General features: G+C 45.8%; 3 protein-coding genes across 4 annotated transcripts in view; 1 reads left to right on the forward strand and 2 right to left on the reverse strand.

The window, feature by feature from the left end:
• aurkaip1 (aurora kinase A interacting protein 1) overlaps positions 1–715 on the reverse strand; it is a 36,987-nt gene extending 36,272 nt beyond the window's left edge. Inside the window, exon 1 of the mRNA XM_088289196.1 lies at positions 609–715. The gene's annotated coding sequence lies outside the window, so the exon portion shown is untranslated. The remainder of the gene's footprint in view (positions 1–608) is intronic.
• A 199-nt stretch (positions 716–914) lies between these two features.
• LOC148339301 (putative RNA helicase mov-10-B.2) lies at positions 915–14,738 on the forward strand. Its single transcript, XM_088289188.1, has 23 exons — positions 915–1,410; positions 1,513–1,615; positions 4,702–4,868; positions 5,079–5,172; positions 5,294–5,435; positions 5,692–5,938; positions 6,816–6,926; positions 8,308–8,470; positions 9,848–9,993; positions 10,064–10,240; positions 10,525–10,637; positions 10,702–10,901; positions 11,199–11,296; positions 11,635–11,732; positions 11,812–11,910; positions 11,984–12,083; positions 12,162–12,279; positions 13,303–13,494; positions 13,568–13,639; positions 13,769–13,894; positions 13,996–14,084; positions 14,210–14,322; positions 14,382–14,738. Exons 1-23 carry the CDS (start codon positions 1,271–1,273, stop codon positions 14,432–14,434), a joined length of 2,961 nt encoding a protein of 986 aa, XP_088145314.1. The 5' UTR covers positions 915–1,270; the 3' UTR covers positions 14,435–14,738.
• On the reverse strand, positions 14,571–24,368 carry LOC148339302 (rho-related GTP-binding protein RhoA-D-like). Of its 2 annotated transcripts, none has more exons than XM_088289198.1 (5): positions 24,176–24,368; positions 17,364–17,519; positions 16,696–16,816; positions 15,776–15,906; positions 14,571–15,692 (listed from the first exon to the last, which is right to left on the reverse strand). In XM_088289198.1, the coding sequence occupies exons 2-5, from the start codon at positions 17,517–17,519 to the stop codon at positions 15,519–15,521; spliced, it is 582 nt and encodes a 193-aa protein (XP_088145324.1). In that variant the 5' UTR covers positions 24,176–24,368; the 3' UTR covers positions 14,571–15,518. The 2 variants fall into 2 exon arrangements, with proteins under 2 accessions (XP_088145324.1, XP_088145323.1); XM_088289197.1 differs by lacking the exon at positions 24,176–24,368 and adding an exon at positions 21,941–22,101.

The raw sequence follows: 24,368 nt of genomic DNA on the forward strand, positions 1-24,368 counted from the left end.
CATCTAGTGGTCAGAGTGGGAACATATCAACCATCAAGCAAAGCCATTTTTTAAATTCACTTCATTGGCATGTGGTATTGAAAGAGTAATTATGAAATAGTTATTGTGGCGTTATGTTGTACGCGTAACCGAGAGCTATAACAGAAATAATGAGGCTCGACTCCCGTTAGCAGTGCAAACACAGTTAGCATTTATACTCCGTCTGCCAGGCACATATTGCGCATGTCCGCATAGGCGCTCTCACGCACGCAAAGCATCATGGTCAATGTAGGCTGAACTATTCACTATTCGTGACAGTTAGCACACGTTTGCTGTATTTCTATGATTTTAAAACATAGTGTTGAGTTACTTAGTGATTGTTATTATTTTTTTAGCGTAATTAAACTTCAATTTAGGAATGTTGTACTTGCGCAGTGCTCCATCCGTGCTGGGTACGAAACATTTTCAAGTATGTAAAATTGTGGATTTCATGCATCATGCTCCTCCCTGTTAAGTGTCTCATTGGAACATGTTTCATTTAGGCAAATGAGGCGGAGCTGCCCCCTGCTGGTTGTGCTTTTTACGTGAAGAGTAAGAAAAGAAAAAGAAAAAGAAAAAAATAAACTTACCTTCATTTCATGGGAATGTGAAACTTACCTGTGGCTCAAGACCATCTGCTCTCATCTCGTTCAGTTCACTCCACTGCAGGAGGCAATCCAAGCTATACGTTGTCTTTTTATGCGATGAGTTCTCCAATGTATCTCTGCAATGAAAACCAACAAAAAGGAATAATAAACTATCTGTACATCTGAACTAGGGAAATGTTGAGCAGCATCCTCGTGAGCTGTTCACCTTTCACTTTTGTTTACGACGTCGTCCGCCTCCCATTTTACTTTCACTTTCCTACTCGATGAGATTCATTGCACGAATAGAAGTCAGTTGATGGGTGGCATGTTTAGCAAGTCAAAATATTTGAAAGGCTCATCGGGGCCAACCACCCTGATTAGTTTGACTCCTTTCCACCATTGTGTTTGTTTTGCTGCTTGTTTTAAATTCGCTGGTCTAAGTTTCGTTTCTTCGGTTTTGGAGATCGAATATGTGGATGCGCGTTTTATTGCCTACACTGCACCGGTAGTCATTGCGGCCTGCTATCCATTTGAAGTGAGCAAGCACCGCCCTTCCGGGCTGCGCAAAGTCAGTAGCAAGGTGACGACTTGTTGAAGTCTGGTGTACATGGTTGCTTTCCACTTCCGCATTGAGCGAGGAGCGAGAGGAGACTATCGACACCAAAATGGACAGCGTATCAAAAAAGAAGAAGTCTGGCTTTAAAGTTGGCCTGGAATTCTTTGTTTATCTGAGGGAGACCGACCGAGCAGCCATTCGGGCTCGTTCCGAGCTGAAAGAAATTTACAACGGCGAGTTCAAAACAAGGCGAGTGTAACGGTTGTTGTGGCGACCATGGCGCTCCATTTCAACTCTTCTAAAGTGGCATTTAATTGCAAACGTGTCTTTTGTCCCGTGTGTGTATTTCAGAAATCAAGGAGTCACCGTGCCAAACTTCAGCTCAGTGCTGTACGCCCTGAAACTGTCGAATAAAATCAACGTGGGCAGAGACAAAATTCGCGTTAAGTCCGCGGTATGTATGGATTTGGACACTCATGCCTCTTAAGCCTAAATGTAGCACACCTAAAATGGGAGCATGTTCTTTTAAGTTATTAATTAGTAATTTTTCAAATTCTTTTTTTTTTATTTTAACTACATCTTGTGCCCCTTTATACACACCGATATTAAAAAACAAGCATAAAACAGTGCTTTTCTGAATTTTGTATCATCGGGAATTCTGGAGGCGGAACCATGTTAGTCATGTGATCCCATTTCGTGGTTTGCGTCGCTGAATTCTAGAATAGCAGTAAGCGCCTCTGCAATGATTTAAGATTTTCTTTTGTGATGAGATTCGCGGTTTGTTAGTTTTTGTCGTTTCAGCGTCCACGTCACTGTAGGAAGGCGAGCGAGGTAATATTGCTCGCTTTGTCATTTGTGTTGACTGATCGCCCCCAAAATGCAAATGGACATGACTACTCTTGTGCACCTCAACCTGTGAAAGTCAAAAAGTGTTACGCACAATAGTTTGGATTTATTGACATCAAACGTGAGCTCATGTGATCACCACAAAAATAAAAAATACCGTGCCGATCGATTCTCCACTTACACAAGCTGAAGCGGACAAGAACAAGAATGCATACACAGGATGAATGAGCTGTCACTTGTATAGAACTTTTCTACCTACGGTACTCAAAGTGCTTCACACTATTACCTCATCTACCGACTGATGACATACCATCAGGAGCAACTGGGGGTTCCGTATTTTGCTCAAGGATACTTTGACATGGCCACAATGATCGGCGAGTGAACCCACAACCTCTAGGTTGGGAAACGACCTCTCTACCACAGTCGAAAAAAAAAAAATCCTCATCCAAATAAATGTGCACGTCTCCTCATCTCCACTTCAGTGTCTGTAAATATCCCGGCTTGTGCTTTTATGCTGTGCGTCCTCAGCATGATTAGCAAAAAAGCAGTGTGCCGCGTCCTAACAGCAATCACCGCTCACTTCCATATTGCCTCATTGTCATCTAAATCAGCCGCGGAGAGGTTCATCCGTTTGATATGAAGTGGTCATTGCTCGGAATGGCCAAATTAATTTTGTTGCCAATTGATCACCGTTTTGGGACATTATAAGCGATCAAAGTAAGAATAATTTCCAATGGAGGGTTTGTAATCAGTCCCTTCAATGACTCACCAAAACATGGGGAGACTGGAGGGGGCGTGGCCTTATTTCTCATTAAGAGTAGATGTTCATCAAGTTGTCACTTATTTCTCCAAAATGAATAAATGAAAATAAAGAAAAAAATAATTTCATTTTCCTGATAAAAAAAAAATATAAACTGAGCTTGTTGGTGAAAAATGGGCCATCTTGGATCTTGTCCTCTAACAGAGTCCAAACAAGAGCCTTTTGCTCATGTCCGTTTTATTTTATTGAATTTGTTCCACTTGTAATGTTTCAAATGCTTCTTCTGGATCAATGGTTCTCAAATGGGGGTACGCGTACCCCTGGGAGTCCTTGAAGGAATTCCAGGGGCTACGCAAGATTTGAAATAAAACAAACATGCAAAAACCTTTCAAAAATAATTGTTGAATTAATTTGAAAAAAATAGAACAGGCAGGATTCTAAACGTGCAGACCAATACAAGAGGTTCAACAAAAGGATTTAATTACAAAAAAAAAAAAAGTTAGGCAGCGTGACCGACAAAGTTCAACAAATGACGTTGGTGAAACAATCGCCGGGAAATTAAACGTGGAAAGCGCTTGCAGGAACAAGGTGCAAGAGAAAGTAAGAACGAAAATCGCTCAAAGTCTCAAAAGAACAAGGAAATCCAATTCCATAAATAACAAACCGAGAATTCTCAAAAACGACCAAAGTACTTACAGCGACGACGCGGCAAAAACATGGCGGCTAAACATTCACCGCTTGATCGTCAGCAAGGTGAATCATCCGACCTCGCGTCGTCGGCTAGGAAGTCCTTAAGTAGTCCTCGGTAAATGACCGAGATGAGCCGCAGGTGCGCAACTGGAAGCCACGCCCCTCCAGCAAGCGATCACGTGACCAGGACAAACTGCTGGAGTAAAAACGACCCCACTGCAGCTGAACACACAACAAAACAGAAACGTGACCGTTTAAATGTTGCAGGAAAACACAAGGGCAGAAAACAAATGTTAGTTTCAGGAGATTATTCAATTTTGTTCAATTAAAAACCCAGTCACCGCCCCCCCCCCCCAAACTAGAACTTGTCACGCGCCGCCGCTCGTTACCTGTCAAAAAAAGAGGCACAAGTGCAAAAGGCCAAACCAGAGTCTGCAAAATTCCCGTTGGATGTTGAAGATTAGATTTGAACTTGCTCCAAACCCAAAGCACCTTTTTTTTTGTTTTGTTTTTTTTCTGTGGGGACAAACTTGCCAACGGTTGCATGAAGCCAACGCATGTGCAGCGCCATCTAAAGACCAAACACGGACATCGCATTGGTCACGAGGAAATTTTGAATTCGGATCATCTCAAGATGATGCGTCCGCAGCGCTTATCCTGTACGGCAGGGGTCTTCAATCCTGCTCCTCGAGGGCCGGTGTCCTGCCCGTTTTCCATCTTTCCCTGCTGCAACACACCTAAACAATCGTGATCTAACTTTTATAGACCTTACTGATTATCTGATCTTTTGAATCAGCTGTGTTGCAGCTAGGAGAATTGAAAACCTGCAGGATACCGGCCCTCGAGGAACAGGATTGAGGACCCCTGCTGTACGGGGTCGCGGGAGGGTGCCGGAGCCTACCCCAGCTGCGAACGGCACCCCACACCCTGAACTGGTCGCCAGCCAGTCACAGGGCTGACATAGACACCGTCACCGAGTGGGAACTGAACCCACGCTGCCCGCACACAACTCGGGCGAGTGTGCCACGACACCATCAGTGACCCCTTCAAGATGATGTGCGGTCTCTTTGCTGATCTGGAGTCGAGATGATGTTAATGTTTCAAGCCCAGCGATTGTGGTCCAAAAAGGTTGTGGTCATAGTGGCAAAGTTCTTCCTGTGTCCGAATGAATGTTTTTGTTGCGGTGCGTTGACGTGTCCGTTCTGTCGGCGGTCAGCGAATGATAGCGTGATGCTTGCGCGCAGGTGACGGAGCTTTTGGTGGACCAGTGGCACATTTCCAGGAGAGCCAAAGCCGAGATGGCCGCCAAAGTGGCGGAGGCGCCGCCGTCGCCAAGTCAACCGCCGCTTTCTGCTGTGGAAGAAAATGTGAAAGTTGCCCGACGCCTCACGGAAATGCTCAAGAATGACAGGTACGGACGTGCCATGCCGTCGTCCGCTTGTTCCGCGTGGTGGAAGAACACGTTTGGTTTAGTTGACGTGCGACATCACAAGAAGGTTGCACCATTTTGGGAGGAGGTCCCGAGAGAGGACGAGGCCATTCGGTCCTCTCTCTCTCTCTCCTTTGACACACGAGAACATGAGCAGTTCTGTCCCCCTTTTTTTTTTTTCTCTTCCCGAAGGTCTTCTTTCATTTCCGATAAAAATGGCATCGTCATCGGGTCGGACCTTGAGTTCAACGAGGGCTCACTTTTCTTGGAGCTGGAAACCAATCAGGTCGTCTTGACTTCTTTTTTGTTTGTTTGTTTTAAATGAAGTTCTATCAACATCTGTGGCAAAAGAAAAAAAATCATCTTTTTCAAATGCTTTTTTTCTCCTTTGCATCTTTTTTGAACAGTATGTGGTGAATCTAAATGTGGAAAACGCCGGGAGTCAAACTGTGCATTTTACCTACTACACGGCATTGCACAAGCTGAGCTGCTTCACTCTGAAGGATGAGCGCAAGGTGACCCGAAAGAAACCGCTTGCACTCAAACCAGGTTTGGGAAAAAAATTTTTAAAATCTTTTCATTTCTCAGCCTTAACATTTGGGACGCCTGTTCCATCCAACCAATTCTGCTATGACAAGATAATATTCATCTGGCAAAGACCGTTCTGGATTTCGTTACCACGCGACCTTTTTACCCCCCCCCCCCCAACTCAACACGACCAGATCTCATTGGACAGTTGAGGTGTCCCAAATGTTGAGTGCTCTTTCCCCCATCGCCAAGTCTGACGGTGTGTGTCACGTTTCAGGCGGGAGCTATTTAGTCCAGGTTCAGTTCCACCTGGAGTGCGCTGGCAACTATCCCGTGACGTTGGCCTTTGAGTTCCATCAGAAATGCCCACCTGCTGTGTTCTACATCCTGCGCTCTATTCACTTTCATTATTTGAACGCGCTGGCCATGGAGCTGAAACCCATCGCTCCTTTCAAACGCTCTCGACCCGCCGTTGGTCAGGATGTGTGGAACTGCAAAGTTGTGGATGGCGTGCCGCCTGACGGGTAAGTACAAAAAGTCGATCGGGCCGTCTTCCGCTCCGTCTCCAACGCGGAAGCAAAACGGTGCAGCCCATGGAAGCCGCGTTTTGGCGCACGGTGCGCCCCTCAGTTCCGTCTTGCGCATGTGGGACTCGACGACCTCCGCAAAAAAAATCACACGCAGCGGCCATTTGTGAGATTCTCGGACCACACGTTATTGGCAACATTGTTCGGCGCAATCCATCGATTCATTTGGACGTCATGCGTTCATCCCAACGTCATTTCATCTGGGAAACATTTCCTCGTCGATTTGCGTGTCGTCTGAGATACGAGTTTTAGGAGATTTTGGTGTTATGAGCCGTCGTTTGGCCGATGTTTTTATGCAGTACGAGCGCCGTACGGCGACGGTGAAAATTCAAAAGCAGTTTGGCCAATTGATCTTCAAGAGAGAGACGTCAAGCTCCGAGTTGAAGTTGAATGTCAAACTAAAGTGAAAACAAAGAGTGACATCCACCTTGCAGCTTTGACAACTCTTTGAACACAAACGGTGAAGCATCACTTGTAGCAACACCAACAGGCACGTTTTTGTTTTCCTTTGGCAAAAACGACAAATTGTTGCGAGTCCACGTCCTCGTTTAAGGATTTGTTTGGGACTATCTTCCTTATTCAAACATTTTTCGGGGGGGGGCAGGTGTTCTGGATCAGATTAATGGCATTTCCATTCCTTTCAAGGATTTGAAAGATGACTTTAAGAGACTTTGGTGTGCTCACCGAACGAATTAAACGTCTATCGTCAGGCATTATTGTATTTCGCATTCCAAATGACCATTTTGAAGAGTTACTCGGTCAACTTCCCGCTTGTGATCTTGTCTCGTCGTGATTTTGACTTTTTTTTTCGCAGGCTGTCAAGGATGGAGCTGAAAAATGAAACCCAGCTTTATGCTTATCCGTTGCCAAAAGATATGCCGCAGCGCATCAAGTCACCAAACAAGAACCCTCCCGTTGATGAAAGGTTTTTCACAGCTCAGTCATGACACATCGTTGAAAACGTACAAAAGTAAACTGCCCTGTTCGGATGCCACTTTCATGTGAGAGAAAAAAAAAAATCACTCCATTGTCACCCATAATTTGGAGAACTCAATTGAAAAAAAATGTGCGCGCACACATGTATCGACTTACTGTAACTGTGGAAGTGGTTGCGTTCAGAATTCAGTGATCACTTTCATGAGAGTGACCAACAGCTGAAAACGGACGATTGTCTTCTCGTGCATTTCTTTGCATTTCCACCCGTGACGTCGTCCGCACCTCACATCACATCGCTTGCGTGGCGGGCCCACAAGTGGAAACCCCGCAAGCGGAAGCGCCTCGGTGCCACTTTGAACCCCCGAAGAACGAGATCACCACAAAAGGGGAGAGGGAAGGGAGACGCAAACTTGTCGGGAACTCTTGAAAACCTCAAGAAGTCTCTCCAGGCTGCTGCCACTCGTGTGCAAAAGCGAAGGTCTCTCTGGCGGCGTTGCCAAGAAGAAGCCATACCTGAACAAACGACATCTCGAGGCTCGTTTGCAGGATGTCTTCAGTTCATATGAATGACACTCCAGCGATGTTGGGGGGGGGTTGAGAGAGCAAAATGGAACCTTTTGGCCTGGACAGCATGTTTGTCGCAAAGCCAACGCCACTGATGAGTCGGCTCCAACCGTCCCGTGTGCCTTAACAGGTGGAAAAGCGCGGACGTGGCAACCTAATGAGACGGGGACGTTTCGCTTCCTCTCGTCCTCGTACGAGAGACCACGCGGGATGCGAAATCCATCGAGAGCCTGGAGAAGAACCTCTTCAAGTCTGCAAAAAGGAGCCTGACCGGTCAGCGGAATCTTGATCCCAAACAAACGGCTCAGGAAGAAGAAAGTGAAGGTTCTAGACTGGAGCTGAAGATTTGCGTCCGGCGGAGCTCAACAAGGAACCGAAGTCGGCAACGTTACGTCAAAGTCTTTGCTGGCTCCCCACAGCTGTTTTTGCTGCAAGCAAGTACTGACTAGGACTTGATGACAGGGTGTGAATAGTTTTGCAACAACGCAAAACAGATGATGGTGAAGAATCGTGTTGGTGCCGTTTTCTTTCACGCAAACACACTTTTTTCTTTGTTCCCTGCCGAGAAATTGTGCGTCGGTCAAGAGTGTGGATACTTTTGCGGCCCACTCTCGACTCAAACCGCTGAACTTTATTCTGGTTCATCGGCAACATGAAAGGATGGCAGATGTGTGCGGATTGGCTAATTCTTCTTCTTGTTTCTTTTTGAAATCTCACAAACGCTGGCATTTGAACGGGGATGTGTCGACGTCATCGCGTCCACGCTAAGCGTTTCATTCCATTTCCTTTTTTTTTGTCCCGGGCAGTTGTTTGAGCTTTACGAACTACTCGGCGAAGCTTCACGACTTGTTGTATTTGGAGGAGCTTCAGATGCAAATGGACATCAGGCGATACTTCATCCCGAACAGCGAGACAAAATTTGCGCGCATGGAACGAGATCGGAGCAACAAGCGGCTGCTCATCCTCCAGGTTGGCGTCCTTCCTCACTCGGACGACGTTCGCACATTGCGGGAGGCGCTTTCCTCTTTGTGTGCTCCCCACACCGATAAGATCTTTTCTTCAAAACATTTGAAGATGGCTCACAAAGGTACTCAAGTTTAAAAATGAGATTGTGAAACATCCAATCCCAAAAAGAGAAAACGGGCGCCTTTGTCTTCATTTTATTTCCTTATCTTTTTGAGTTATTTTTACCGTCACCATTCGAGTATTCTCCGCAAACTTTGGAGTTAATTAGCTCCTTTTGGAAGGTGTCGCCACAACAAACACGGCCCATCCAACTCCGGACACAAAACATTCACACACCGCTTACACACTCAATTAGTAAATCGTAGCGTTAATCGTTGATTCGAATAGCAGGTCACAAACCGTCGAGGCGCCTCCGTCCTGATATTCAACCGCCACAAAAAAAAATGAAATAAATAAATAAACGCGCTTGCACATGTGATCAGCGAATCACAATCAACCTTTCCTCAAGTAGTAACGCCGCACAACGAGGCGCTCTGAAGCAACAGGCTGGCTGACAAGTTAGACTTTGTTTCATTCAAACGTTTTTTTCACCTCCGCACATTTTGCCGCTCGTTGCGGACCATCTCCAAGTGGAGATGAATTTTCAAAGATGTAAGCAAAGCAAATCTGCTAACTGCAACGGTGCTCAAGTTCTTCTGCTGATGGCCAATGTGCGTTTCTGTGCTGCGTTTTAGTCACTCCCCCCCTCAAAAAGAAGAAAAAAAACTGATGAAAACAGTTTGAATTCTAGTTTGAGCGAGATCAGTTATCACCTGTTTGGAGCAGTTATCTTCCTGCACGACGGTTGTATTTCGAAACAAATCTCTGAAATTGCTTGAACGTGAGCAAAAAAACTTTGTCAGGTTTAAAATGCCCTGACGCCTTTTTCAGACTGAAATAACTTATTAAATATGACTGAAAGCCAAAATAAACCAAGCAAAGTTTTTGTTTTGCGCCATTCAGAATGGGAGCGGGAGCCAGGAGGCGAAACCGGCGTCACCCTCTGACTCTCACCCTCCGTTCTGCCTTTTTTATTTGAAAAAAACTCATACCTCAGCAGACAATGGGGGTCTGTCTCCATCAATAACTAATCATCAGGAACTCCAGCAGGCAGAAAATCACAACTCACGGTGTAAAGGTTACTTGAACTAAACACATCTTCAGGATACGGTGTCTGTGTGTGTGTGTGTTAAAATAACAACGTGAGTGTGTTAAAGCAATTATCATTGATTCAAATAGTGTATAAAAACATGGTTAGAAATACACAAATTGTTTACAAGTTATTGCGATCTTCAGCTTATCTTCCAGACTGACCGTCTTGTGTGCCGCTTGCCGTTTCAGGTACCCGGTCTGTCTGAGAACCGGCCTTCTTTGCTACGCGGAGATGGGCTGCTGGTTTCCCCGCAAGGAGAACCAACCCTGAACAAGTACCGCGGCTACGTCCACCAAGTCGAGCGCGACGCCGTCAAATTGGGCTTCAGTTCCAAGTAAGAAGACGCCGTTGAAGTCGCCGGCGCCGCGTCCGAGTGTCACGCGGCTTTGTGGATGTGCCCGCAGATTGTTGGACATTTTTCTTCCTGGCATGAAGTTCAACGTGGAGTTCACCATCAACCGGCTGATTCTGCGTCTGCAGCACAGAGCCGTGGACTTTGCAACCAAGTTTGGACTGGAAAAGGTCTTGTTCCCCGCAGCCGGCCTCTCCTCAAAGCAAAAAGATCTCATCCCCAAACTCAGGTGAGGCGTGCAAGACTTCTACAAAAAAACAATCCGATGAAGGTCAAAGTGCATATTTCTCCCTCCCGCCACGTTCAGTCGTCAAAAAAAGGCGCAACGTCCCTCCCTGCTCAAGACGACTCGTTTAAAAAGCGGATTTTGACGTTTGTGACTCGGCGAGCCGAGTGTGTTTTGTCAAAGTGCGACTTTTGATTATTGTCACGCTCCACTTGGCTGCGCCTCGTCGTTCGAGTCGGGTTGAGCGTTTGGAGCTCATCGCGGCCGTCTCTGCCCGCTCGCCGTAGTTTCTACGACAGACAGCTGGAGAAGAACCCCGAGCAGAGAAAAGCCGTGTGCCACATCGTCGCCGGCACCTCCAAACCTGCCCCCTACTTGGTTTTCGGCCCGCCCGGCACAGGTGAACTGCACGCCGCCGCCCGCGTGACCCGATTGGACGCTCACGTGCGTCCTCGTCCTCTCAGGCAAAACGGTCACGTTGGTGGAGGCCATCAAGCAGCTCGACAAGCTCCACAAAGACGGCCGCATTCTGGCCTGCGCGCCGTCCAACAGTGCCGCCGATCTGCTTTGTTGGAGGATCCTTCAAGGCCACGGCAGTAAGGGCAAAGTGTACCGCATGTACGCCGGCAGCCGCAACCCGGAATGCGTCCCTGACGACCTCAAGGTGAGCGGACCGCACGCTTCCTGGGGTGGCAAATTTGGAGTGACGAGCATGCTCGAGATACGCCGCTCAAGTCAAGTGAAAAGGCCGCACGGCACCTTTTCATTTTTGGTTTCTGATCATTTTTGTCATTCAATGAAATTGAGTAACAAGCTCGGCCATCCAACAAATGGAATCCGATTTCTATTCACATTTCCAGCGAATGCGGGTGGGTGTGTCTGCTATATGGAATATGTCGATAAACGGGAGTGCGAAAGGCTTGAGGAGTCGCAACATGTTGTGCTCGTGTGCGCATTGCAGGCTTACTCCAACCTGGACGGGCACACTTTTGTTTTCCCTTCCAAAGAGAAACTGATGGAATATGGAATCGTCGTCACCACTCTGGTCACTGCCGGAAGGTAGCGTCACGTCACACGCTCAAAGTTGATTTGCATTCCGCTCGTGTTTTGTTGACGCCGGCCTGCACGGAGACGCGTGATGCTCAAAATTCCAAAAGCTTTGTTTTGTGGTGTTCAAGAAACAAATTAACTTTGTCTTTTGTGACGGGATGAATCCAAATTTCACTTTGCTCTTCTACAAAGCTTTGCGTCTTTCTTTCTTTCTTTTTTTGGGGGGTGCCTGCGTAAGAAAATAGCGAAGAACTTGATGCGCGTGTTTCTGACGTCAACGTTTGATGCAACTTGTCAAAGTGTTCCTCATGAAGTGCGAAGGCAACAAAGTGTTTGCTTCGGTGCAGGTTGGTGACAGGAAACGTCCCCATGGGCCATTTCACGCACATTTTTGTGGACGAGGCCGGACACGCTACGGAGAGCGAATGCTTGATCCCACTGGCTGGTAAAAGAGAGAGAGAGAGAGAAAAAAAAGAGAGAAATGTCGTTGAATGCATTTTGCTTGATGTGCGCTTGGGTTGAAGGTCTGCTGGACCCGGACTCTGGTCAGCTGGTTCTGGCTGGAGACCACAAGCAGCTGGGACCCATCGTGGCGTCGCCTCTTGCGCTTCGATACGGGCTAGGTAAGGAGAGTCGGCACGCTCGCTCCTCGTCGGTTTACGCGGCGCACCGCTTTCAAGCTGAGCGTGTCTGCAGGCGTTTCCCTCTTGGAGCGGATGATGAGCATTTCCTCGGTCTACCTCAAGGACGGCGACTTTAACGACCTCTTTGTCACCAAACTGCTGCGCAATTACAGGTGTTGCCCACGCCCCATTTTTTGCTTTTCCTCGTCGCAGCCTCCAGTCAGCGGAAACCTTTCTGTCGTCTTTCCAAGGTCCCATCCCGCCATTCTCAAGGTTCCAAATGAGCTCTTCTACGACGGCCAGCTGCAGGCCTGCGCCGATCCATTCAAATGCAACTCCTTCTGCAAATGGGAGCACCTTGGAAAACAGGTGATGCTTCCCTTTTTTAGTCCCCTCCTTAGCCAACTTTGCACGCCGCGGTCGTCTCCAATTTTGATGAAAACAAAGTGGAATTGACTGAGAACGTGACAATTAACCAATGGCTGTTGGTGCTGAGAGAGATTTCCAATTCCTTCTTTTTAATTTGTGCTGCCAAACAGCTTCTGATCGCTTCTCTGATTGGCCAGATCTGTCTTGTCATGAACATTGCGATTGCGATGTGCACATGCGCAATTGTCACATCGTAGGACGTGCAATGTTTCTTTCTTTTTTTTTTTTTTTTTTAGAACATGGAAACTTTTGGTTTGTTTCATAAAAGCAGCACGCTGCATTGCGCTCTACAGTGTAGCGACTACACAGACCGTCTTGCGCACCCCCTCTGCTAATGAGTTGACACCCACCTGTCGGGTCGCACTGACAATTAGTATATAGAACAAAAAGAACATTTTCTATTTACCCTCTTTGTTCAATGACCTTTACAATAACCTCATGAGATTTAAAAAGAACTAACAAATCAAAACCCACCCATTACCCCTGTTTTAAATGGATATCAAACCAATATCCAATCTAAAATCATTTGTTATGCTGTTTTATGTTTTGGATTGAAAGCTCCGGCCACTTGGTTTAAATAATCAACGGGATGATGAGACTCAGGTGTTGCTATTGGGAAGGGAAGCAAAATGTTTTCGACTGTGAAGTGGACCAAGTTCGCATCGAGTTTGACTTTAGTTTAGAATTGGTAATCGTTTGTCACTTGCAGCCAACGTTCACAAAAAGCATCTTGTACTGTGTGAAGAATATTATAGGAACAATCATATTAAGTTAGCTGGCAGACAAAAAACAAACTTCTCACACAGCTGCAGCTACAAAGAAAAAGAAATGAGCCATCTTACCGTTCAGCTTCTTGTTTTTTTCACTCTTGTTGCAGTGGCAGGTTCTGTTCTGCTCAATTTCTTGTCGGAAGTAGCAAGTGTGTGTGTGTGTGTGTGTGCGCGCGCGTGTAATTTGTGGCAGGACTTCCCACTGATCTTCCACGGCGTGATGGGCGTGGACGAGCGCGAGGCCAACAGTCCGTCGTTCTTCAATCGAGCCGAGGTGCAGGTTCTGATGGACTACGTGACGAAAATGCTGCAGACGGCTGGCAAAAAGGGCCTGGCCACCATTTCGCCCAAAGACATCGGCATCATCGCCCCCTACAGGAAACAAGTGAGAATTACTCTTGTTCCATGTTGCCAAAGTCTCACGGTTCAATTTTAAATGTGGTTGTTTTCTTTAACAGGTGCAGAAAATCCGTCAGGCCCTAAATAAGATTGAGGATCAGTTCAAATTTAAGGACGTGAGTGCCATGAAGGTAAATAAGCCGCAAAGCCAACTTAGTTTGTCGTCTGCTATAGAGTGAATTGATCAATATTTAAAAGGAGAAAAAACAGGTAAACATTTGACGAGTGTGATGGGAAGGATTAAAGTTGGTTTGTGTCAGGTTGGTCCAGTGGAGGAGTTCCAAGGTCAGGAGAGGAGAGTGATCTTGGTGTCGACCGTCCGCAGCAGCTGCAACTACACCGACTTTGACAAACGCTTCAACTTGGGCTTTGTTGCCAACAAGAAGGTACACGGGCACTCAAGTCTCAAGTTTGAGCCGCGAGCGTTTTAAGTGACCGGCGTCACACAAGGACTGAAAATGCAACCAACAGCAATGTTCTCGTTCAGAGGTTCAACGTGGCGATGACTCGAGCTCAAGCTTTGTTGATTGTGGTGGGCAACCCGCTGGTGCTCAGCACTGATGACGCGTGGAAGTGGTATGGGCCCGCACTTCTTTACTCATTTGGTTGTTTTTTTTTTGGCTCACTTTCTATGCATGCATTCATGTTGTATTGGGAAAAAAAGAAGGCAAAGGTCTCCTCTTGTTTGCCGCCATGCGCAGCTTCATCAAGTACTGCCAAGATTCCAAAGCCGACCGCGGGTACAAGCCCGCGGAGGACGACGAAGCTGTGGCTGAAAGATATTCGTCTCTCTTCCACAAAATGCACGCTCAAGGTGAGGCGTTGGAGACGTTTTCAAACAGACCATGAAGCCGCTTTGCTCTCCCTTTTCAGTGGAGGACGAGGACCAAGATGCGGACGAAGCGCATTATCGAGTGGAGGAGTGACCAGCGAGGAGATGAAAGAAGGCGTCCGGAATGCTTCGCCGCCTGCGTCAGGGACCAAAAACTGAACTTGTTGACTGAGGAAATGAAAACGACAGCACAAATCAAAAACCAAATGAGTTCAGACGACTGCACGTGCTACTTTCAAAAGTCTTTATTAACAAAATATGTGAAGATTGTATTGTAATCATAATCAGTCACTTGACATTTTTTTATGACAGGCACATTTTTGACTGAAGTTCTTCAATATTATTGTGGTCTCAGAATGATGGAATGTGGATGACAAATAAAGTTCTATTTACTCACACTGGTTGGGTCATGAATTAAGTTTGTGAGAGGACGGGTGAAAATGTCACAGGTGTTAAACTCAAGGCTCAGGGCCATGATGTGGTTTGCCACTTTTTGTTTTTTTTAATGTGGCCTGTGAAAGCAAATCTTAGCTTCCATGACCCTTCGCTAAAATCTGAAGCCAAGTTTCCCAAACTCATGACACGATTTTGGTTTTGTTCCCCGTTTGACAGTATATGAGACGATTAAGCATTTATTTGTTTCCTCGGGTCATAATGGCCCAATGAGGGAAGCCGGCACGAAAACAAGTTGGTCAGCCCTGGCTTATGTTGTGCATTAGATATGTTAGATCAAGTTGGATTTTGTTCCAAATCCGCATTTCCTCCAGTCCGCTGGCGGTTATCAACACAAGCTACTAGTTGAGAATGGACAAAGTGCTCTGGAAACCGGCAAACTTTTTTTGTGGGAACAGCAAATGACGACAACTGCTCGCGACGGAAACCCAAACAGGAAAAGCAGGAGATGATTCAAGACAAATTAGTCAGAAAGCAACTTATTGCTGATGTGATATATTTGTGACGTAAATACAAAGAAACATCGGAAGGAGGAGTCGCAGGTCCTTGGCGTCAACAGACAGAAGACGAAAGAACAAGTGTGAGAAGCAGAGGAAACGTCCCACAAGGGCTGTTGGGCTTCGCCGTTTCAGGCGTGTCAGTCTTTGATATCGGCCAACATGGTCCACGGACGGCAACTTTCAAAGTTTTCTCCACATCCCTCGAGCCCTTCGTCCGGCGGCCCCTCACAGCAGCTGGCAACCGTTCCTCTTCTTGCGCTTACGCACCTGCAGGGCGGCCCGGGTGGCCATTTCAAACACCTCCCGCACGCCGTCCTTGGTCTTGGCCGAGCACTCCAGGTAGCCAAAAGCGCCGATGCGGTTGGCCATGTCTCTGCCTTCGTCGGACTTGACCGGTTCCTGCGGGCGTTAACGTGGGACAAAAAAAAATAAGAATCCTTTTTGTCGGAGCATTTTAGCGGCGGCTGGGACTCGGGCCGCACCTGTTTCATCTTGGCCAGCTCTCTGCGCGTGTTCTCGTCATTCCTGAGGTCCTTCTTGTTGCCCACCAGGATGATGGGGACGTTGGGACAAAAGTGCTTCACTTCAGGTGTCCATTTCTCCGGAATGTTCTCTGTGACAAAGCAAAATGCGTATGTTTAATCAGCCTTCAGCAAATGCCGTTCCTTCGCCACAGCGTTCCAGATGTGCATGCCTTGGCCAGCAGGAGGCAGTAGAACGCAGCAGACAAAGATAACAAGTGGCTCCAAAAATGATTGTCAATGTTCTTCTACAAGGATAGAGAACATAATGATGTGTTGTTATCGATAGTCTTATCCATGTCTGATATATTTTATCGCCACAAGTGATGTTGAACATTAGATTGACAACCTGCCCAAAAAAAAAAAAAAAAGCGCTCAATACCGTGCATCCTTTTTCAGCATGCAACCTTTTGTGTAACGCCGGGCAAGCAAAAGAAAATGACGGCACTCAGGGAGCGCTGCAAAATGGATGGCAGCATTTCGCCTTAAAAGGAAAACGTTGGCGTTTCCTCCTTGCAAATCTAAACAGAGAGGTCACGAGGGCTCTGCTCAAGTGCGGAGAGAAGGAACATGGCGTGGGAAAGAACACACGCGCATGCTTCTCATTCATTACATTCGCCGACAACAAAACAAAAGATAAAGTTGCTTTCAATGAGGAGGTTGCAAAGTCGTCGCTGAAAGTAGGACGGACGGACAGAAATGACGTTGACTTGTTTGAATGCGCCAACGGGCAACGTTGTCATCGTGTTTGCATTTCCGCATTGCAGCTCTTCATCTTTGCTCGTACAAGCTTCTGGAGGGGATTTTTTGAGTTTGTCTCGCAGGACGAGTAAAGTCCGAGCACGCCGGACCCGAGAAATGGCGATTTCTTTATTTCTTACCGAGGCTGTCGGGGCTGTCTATGGAGAAGCACATGAGGATGACATCCGTGTCGGGGTAGGAGAGAGGCCTCAACCTGTCGTAGTCCTCCTGGCCCGCCGTGTCCCACAGCGCAAGTTCCACCTGCCGGCAGGGGGCACAAAACGCAGTTCAAATGGGGGACCCCAAAAACACTCCATGAGATCTTTATGGAGCGGACATTGTTCAAGAGATTACATTCAGGCATTAGCAATTGTACGCTAAAAACTATAACTTTGTTTCCTGTCCATTTTTTTTTTTTGGGTCAATGTTGACGAACAGTTGAGCTTGTCTTATTATTACACTTGAATCCCGTTTCTTTATGCAGCGAACTGAGAGTGAAGTTTAACGCACGCACGCGAGGCCTTTCATCATGCGTTTGCGTGGAGCTTTTCGCTACTTTGGACAAATCTGCCACACGACGCACGTTTCAAGAAGCTAAAACTCGTCATTTGCATCCAAGATGCCCGATTTGGAGGAGCAGGAAAGAGGACATGAGTCATTTTGGACGGGGAGGGGCCACATGGGGATTTCCACGCCTGCACAGGAAGGTGCCACGGATCCATTTCCTGTTGTTGGCTGCCGTTCCGCTGCACACTTGCAAAGAAAAGTCCCGAGCGTTCGCTCAGATTACAAACGTTGCGTGACGTACCTGTTTGCAATCCACCTCAATGTCGGCGATGTAGTTCTCAAAGACGGTGGGCACGTAGACCTCCGGGAACTGGTCCTTACTGAAGACGATGAGCAGACATGTCTTCCCGCACGCGCCGTCGCCAACGATCACCAACTTTTTCCTGATGGCTGCCATCTGTAAGCGCAAGCGAGACACGTTGCTTAGCGGGAGAGGCACGCCCGCTTCCCAGCTTGGCTGAGGGCCGCGTGTGGTTAAGACAAAAGCCACGTTCAAGATCACACGCGCGCCAGCGCCGCTACACGGTGGCTCCGAATCCCGAAGAAGTGTTTTTGGAGGACAATGAAGCAAAGCTGAATTGTTTGTGCGTTACGCCACCGAGCCCCGGTCTCATGTTGCAGATAAACGAAAAGTACGTCCCAGCTTCTTGTTTCGGAAGCCTTCCTAAGCTCGGTTCCATCGACTGCTCCGCTTCTCCACGTTCTCTTTTCGTGGGTTCCCGTCTAACTTCAAGTGGACACGTTAGCGGCAAATAAGCAGAAAAACGGCAACACGTGACCTCGTTGAAGTCATGACCGGCCGCAAAAACAAAAATACGACTTTGGGAACTTGGCAACAATTTGACACTTTTTGTTGTGACTTTTGCTCCATTTTTGTTTTGGCACACATTTGATAACATTGCAAGAGATTTCTGCTTGTGCAAAGAAATATCGATGACGTATGTATTATTTTGAAACCCCGAAAATGCGGATTTAAGGCAAACAAGAGCAAATGCACAGAAGAAAGCAGAATTGGCTCAACGAGATGGAAAATGCCGGCTAATTGGCTGCCCTCGCCGCTCACGGGTGCCTCGGCAGAGCTCACAAGACCATTCCCGACAATCCTGACCCGGGGTCACGCCGCTTCGACCCGTTGCCCTCTGGCAGGCGCTACAGAAGCACCAAATCAAAGAATACCAGACCGAAAACCATCTCCGTGCTGACCTCTCGCACGCAACATTGTTGAACGGGCAAACGTTTTTTCACCTGCAACACTTACATGCCACTCAGCACACTTTTGGTTTGTTTTTTTTTTCTTTTTAGGAATATATCTTATTCTCCATTCGATTGCATATTTGCACTGGAGAGGGGAAGGTCTCCAATCTCGTTGACAAAGGGCATTCTCATTCTCAAAATTAAGTGCTTATCTTAAATATGCCAAGTGCTTCTTTTGGTGTTTTTGTCTGACATTAAACTACGAGTGGGCGTGGCAAGAATCCTTTTTTTTTTTTTTGGGTAATAAGTGCTCACCATCGGCCAAAATGCAACTTGGTGTGAGCATCTCGTGATGATGCCATGATGTTTGTTAGCAAGTCAAAGCAAAACATCCGGCCATCCATTTTCTAAGCCGCTTCTCCACAGGAGGGGTCGCTATGCGGGGTACGCCCTCAAAGTGTGCTCATACGGAGCAGCAGCAATAACATGACTGAGCATCCGCAGCACCCTCCGATATCAAAGGATTGCGCAATCGTTACTTCAACATACAAGAAACGAGTCATAAAGGCCACGAGACACGTGCGTCCGGAGAAATGATCACAGCGTGCAAAATATTGCCATCTGACCACCTTTCTTTCCTTTGGTGGGTTTGCGCTCATCTTCTCACACAATACAATATGCCAAGTGCTCAACAAATGGGGACCTCCGGGTCTGGACTTGAACGACTGAAGAGGCGAACCGGTCCAGACCGACGCAAAGGGCAAAGGGCAAAGGGCAAAAGAAAAAGTGTCATGAAGTGTCACAACAAGTTGAGTCCAAGGCAAAGTTGACTTGAGCCTGTCAAACGTTACGAACGGCAGAGGTGACGGCCACCGAGCGAAAAGGAAACAATTTGAAATCCAAACGTGACTGACAACGTTGCTCAAGGAGGCGACTTGCAAACAACCCAACGCATTCCTCTGTGATTAACAACGGCTGACTGCCTCCTCGCACACGTCGCCGCGTGAAAATGGGAGACGACGAGCGAGGAGGAATGTCGGAGCCGCTTCGACACAGCGACCCATTCCGTCTTTACTTGTAAACAAGACTCGGCCCCGCCACAGTCGCTTCTCCTACTTCACACGTGACAATTAGTTGTCGTGACTACATCTTCACATTTACACATGGAATGAAATTTCTCCAGAAGCAGACGCGGGGAAAGTGAATTTGGTGAGCACCGCGACGCAAGATTGCCCAAAAGTGGTGCAGCAGCGCAAATATATATTTCATTGCAGATTTTAAGGGCTGAGCATCAATTCAAATTTCCAAATTCGATTGGATTCACTTTGATTTGGATTTCACAAAGTACCAAATTGAGTTTTGTATGGAAGGCATTGCCAAAAGAACCAATGTCGCAATTCGTACAAACCTCTTGCTGGAACGAGGAACATTTATAGTGAAAAAGACATCATCGAGGTTTTGCGAATCGATTTCAGGCTATGATTAGGAAGACCGATTTTTCAAACTTAGCCCTCCATATTTCAAACTCCGCAATCATCCCAAGAAAACGGGTTGAGCGCAGTTTAAATTTTCAAAGCGCCGCGGATGAATTTATTTCAAGCTCGCTTATTCTAATCACCGAGGGGAGTTAACGTGAGATGAAATTAGACCTTGTTGGTGCGAGCGAGACATAATCATGTTATATCATTCGGGTTTTGTTTTTGTCAGTCCGAATTCACGTCACTTGATCAAGCATCCAACCGCGACAATTATGAGCAGAAAAATCAAACTTGCGCCGGTGCTTCATATGGAATTGAGGCAACCTCAAACTGAAACCGATTCCAAAAGAAAATCTTGTAAAGGAGAAATTTAAAGTAAAAATGCCACCTTAAATGGAAGTTAAGTTGAGGCCTCCATTTTAGAGGCTCAAGCAAAGATGAACGCAAAAGCGGCTGATCAGTATCTGGGCCAGTCCAGAAAGTCGAGTGAGAGAAGCCCAAAAGGGACCGGCGCCAGCGAGACTCGGCCCAATTTAGCATCGCTGCAACTGGCCACATTTGACAAGTGATGTCAAAGAGGTGCATTGGAAGTCCAGCAAGTTTGTCTTGGAGTGTCGAAAAGGGTGAACGCAAGTACATTTCATAGTGACGAAGGGCTGCGGAAGGATGCCGACTGGGATGTGTCAGAAACCGTCAACGGCTTTGCAACTTGGCATTTCTCTGCAGTCCGTTTCCCTTCACGCAACACGACCGTGGGGGGGGCAGATATTACGTCTTTTCATATTAATGCGATGTCTGTAACGCGGAAACGCCATTAGGGGACAAATTTAAAAACTTTTTCAGGATGGACAAAGGTGTTTTTCACAGGACGGCGACCATTTGTTACTTTTGGGGATAATTCATTTGCAGAGCCGACATTGATTACATCAGCAAAACTTCTACTGCAGATCATATCAAAGGCGACTTCTCACCAAGATACTACAAATTAAAAGCAACTTGACAAGTGGTTGCAGAAACTTCAAAAGTCTGTAAATTTTTTCCTGCGCTAATAAATGGAGGAAAAAACAATTGCAGGTTTTCAATCCAATGTCGTAGTTCACTCAGTATCACGACAATAAAAGGCCCTTCGGATTGTGGTTGCTTAAAAGGGTAACGGAACACTGGTTAAAGTTTGTATTAAAACAAGTACATTGATTTAAAAAAAATAAATAAATAGAGATAGTGGAAATTCGCACGGGGTTATCATGCCTATGGAGGATTTAGCTCATTCATTGACTTTGCAGTCATGCAATTTCCTCTGCACAACTATTTCAACATCCACTTGACTACTTTGGATTTTTTTCCCCATTTTATTGCACTGGGAGCCTGGTGCTTATTTTCTTTCCAAACGTCCAAAAAGTCCATTGGTTCTCATATGCTTGTGACATGACAGAATGCGCAACTGGTGCGTGCGTTTCAAATGAAAGTTGTCTTCTTGTAGCATGACAGCGCTTTGCACGTTAAACTACGCTCACAACAACAGCTCAGTGCATTTTCCTTTTGATTTGGGAAACGTGCCGAGGCACGGATACAACTTTGCCGCCGGGAAAGACGAAGGTCTGCTCGACTGGAGTCGAACAGCACAACAAGGGTGTGGTGGCTCCGAACAATCATTTCAGCAAGCTTTCAAAGTGCTCCACACTCAAGCGCCATGTTGGCCACCAGACAAGTCACCACAACACCGTCAATAAATAAACACAGCCCTGTCTGTGCAAAACTCAAGTCCAAAAACGGACATTTTGGAAAAGTCTAAAACTTGAACTTGACAATCAAATGACGTCATCAAAAGAGGCGCACCGAGCCAGTTTCAGGGATGGCTTGCTCGGTTCAAGGTTCCAAATGAATGTGTTTCAACGCCAAAGGTTATCCTCGTGGCGAGTGCCCACCCAGAAACTTCAAAAAGTCATTTGGAATGTTCAGAGGGCAAAGTTCGGCCAAAGTGTTTCATCACCTTTCAACAAGTCGGCGAGCTGTTGCTAGCGAGCGAGTGAGCTAGCTAGCTAACAAGCTAAATAAGCAGTGTGCTTTTGGTTTCGGGTCAAACTCAGTTTGTTGCCTCAAAGAGCCAGAGACGCTTTTGAAATGTTAATTTGGTTTGCTCGCCTACCTCGGCCGAAGAAGACTTTCAAATATGGACCACCTCCGTGTTTCCTTCCAAAACTGGTCGCGACCGCAAAAGCGAATAGACGAGAAATGAATCAGCTGGGAAGGAATCAGACGCATTCCCAGCCAGACTGATGCGTTCACACTCCCTCGTAAGTCCCAATTTTAATATCCCGATATGTTCGTTCGGTAAACAACAGCTTGGGTAGTTAGCCTTTAAATTCTTTCTTCCCGGGTTTTATTTCATGTTTTTTATTTTCAGCTGAAGTCTTGAAACAATGCGACTCAGACAAAGGACGTGTATTCCGGTGCCTCCTAAAAAACATAAAATGGTCATATCGGATTGTTTTTAATGCAACTTCGTGACGAACAACAACGCCTCCACGCTATTGGCTAATATGATTGAACTCTCACAATTTCCACACCCCTTTACCGTTAGTGGATGATGTCACTTGTTTGGCTTTAAATTGATAATGGTTTATAGTTCATGTTGTTCCTTAACCCTTTTCTGTCTGTATATATGTATATTTTTAACTGTATTGAATCCTTCTGTATTTTTGTTATCTTGATTAACCGTTCCATTTTCCATACTGATTTATACAATTCACAAATATTTGTATCATATATCAATAAAAAAAAAAAATAAAACAAAAACATCACAGCAAACGCACACAAAAAAATGGTTTAAATATATGGCTTTTTTCGACTAAACTTTTCAGTCATCCAACAAATTTGCCAATGGTGTTTCTATACCACTAAAACAAGTCAAGGTTTTGACATGTATTCCTCATCATATTGTCATTTGTTTTGCACTCTGTGAAATATTTTACCTTGCGTATAAAAAGAATTTAGATACATTTCAATCATATTATCGAACCAACTAAAAAAAAAGGAAAGCTTAACCATTGGCTCTTGCGGCAGATCTCTCAGAGGCAAAGTTCTTTTCTCGAAGGCAGAAGTCGTATCACGGTTAACTTGTGCATCTCGAGATTTGTATTTGCACAGAAAATAATTGCTGAGATTGACGAGCTACTTTTCAACATTGTGTGGAAAAAAATACAACTCATGTGAAGAAATCTGTTGAAACATATGGCTGTGAAAACGTTGGACAACATTTTCTGGATGTCTGTACTTTAAATAACACATCCAAGATAACCTGGGTCACCTGGATGAAACATTAATAATCAATAATAAATCGTAAATAAATAAAACTAACATTTTATGAAATGTGATACCCTTTCATATTCTGTCAAAACTGGGGCGGGGGGTGAACTTTTTCTTAGCCTTTAGCTATAATATTGCAAAAATCCAGATAAAAAAACATTTGTTTTCTTTGTCTCTTATTTCCAAGCATAAGTATTCGACTCATAAATATTTTATTTGGCCCAACAAGGACACATTTAAAGACAAATCCCATTTTAATTAAACAGTGATTTAATATTATTATTAATAATACGAATATTAATAAGAAGACAATTATAATTAATAACAATAGCAATAATGATAATATATTAACGCATGGATCACGTCACTCTTTGAAGCAATCTGAAGTGCACAGCGACACCTGCCGGTGGTAGCTTATGTCGACAACAAGTTGAGCGCAGGCCCTTCAAGTGAAAATTATTCTAAACAAGTGCAAGAAGGATGGATGTTATGACACTTCAAGATGATTGCAATTTGAAATGGTCCAACACAAAGTGACAATTGGAATCGAATAAAAGTGCTACTCGAATGTTTTGAGTTCCAAAATTACGCGACAAGTGCGGCGTCGGGGACACGCACACGCTATCGATCTATATTACGTTATGTTCTTATTATCAAGTTTTGTGTGGAGGTTGAGGGTTGGGTTAGGGACCCAAACGCAGGGAAGCGAGCCAGATTTAATTTAAATGGAAATTTAATGTAAAGAAAACAAGGCACTGGGGAAAAAAAACTAAATGAAGCACAAAAGTACAAAACAACACGGATCAACAAAACACATCTTAACAAGTCGAGGGAGGTAGGGGGACAACTGACAGGGAAAATGAACCGACAAGAAGTGAAAGCAAACGGGGAATTAAATCCAAACAAATTGACGAGACAACGACGAACACCTGGACGAGACGCAAATGCTCGGAGGGAGCTGATTGGTTAACACAAGAGATTGCGTAAACGAACACGGGTGGACAAAATAAACTAACGGGGAACACAAGGAAAATATGAAACGAAAGTCAAAAGCAAAAGCAATGAAAATAAAAACCTAAAGCAGGTGTAGGGAACTCCTGTTCCTGGAGAGTCGCATCCAGTCCGTTTTCGATCTCTCCCTACTCCAAACACACCCGATTCAAACGATCAGCACCTCAACAAGCCCCGTCGAATCCTGAAACGATCCTGATTATTTGGCTCTCCAGGAACCGGAGTTCCCGACCCCTGACCCGAACCAACAAAGCAGA

This window comes from Idiotropiscis lumnitzeri, chromosome 3 (genome assembly GCF_059441095.1).
Source record: "Idiotropiscis lumnitzeri isolate Australia: NSW breed Sydney's pygmy pipehorse chromosome 3, RoL_Ilum_1.0, whole genome shotgun sequence".
Classification (NCBI taxonomy): domain Eukaryota; kingdom Metazoa; phylum Chordata; class Actinopteri; order Syngnathiformes; family Syngnathidae; genus Idiotropiscis; species Idiotropiscis lumnitzeri.

Coding starts and splice junctions, on each gene's coding strand:
- LOC148339301 (XM_088289188.1), top strand. CDS start 1,271: ATGGACAGCGTATCAAAAAAGAAGAAGTCTGGCTTTAAAGTTGGCCTG. Junction 5,939..6,815: donor GATGGCGTGCCGCCTGACGG/GTAAGTACAAAA, acceptor TTTTTTTCGCAG/GCTGTCAAGGATGGAGCTGA. Junction 10,241..10,524: donor GATCTCATCCCCAAACTCAG/GTGAGGCGTGCA, acceptor CGCTCGCCGTAG/TTTCTACGACAGACAGCTGG.
- LOC148339302 (XM_088289198.1), bottom strand. CDS start 17,519: ATGGCAGCCATCAGGAAAAAGTTGGTGATCGTTGGCGACGGCGCGTGC. Junction 15,907..16,695: donor AGACAGCCCCGACAGCCTCG/GTAAGAAATAAA, acceptor GCTTTGTCACAG/AGAACATTCCGGAGAAATGG. Junction 15,693..15,775: donor AGCTGGCCAAGATGAAACAG/GTGCGGCCCGAG, acceptor TAACGCCCGCAG/GAACCGGTCAAGTCCGACGA.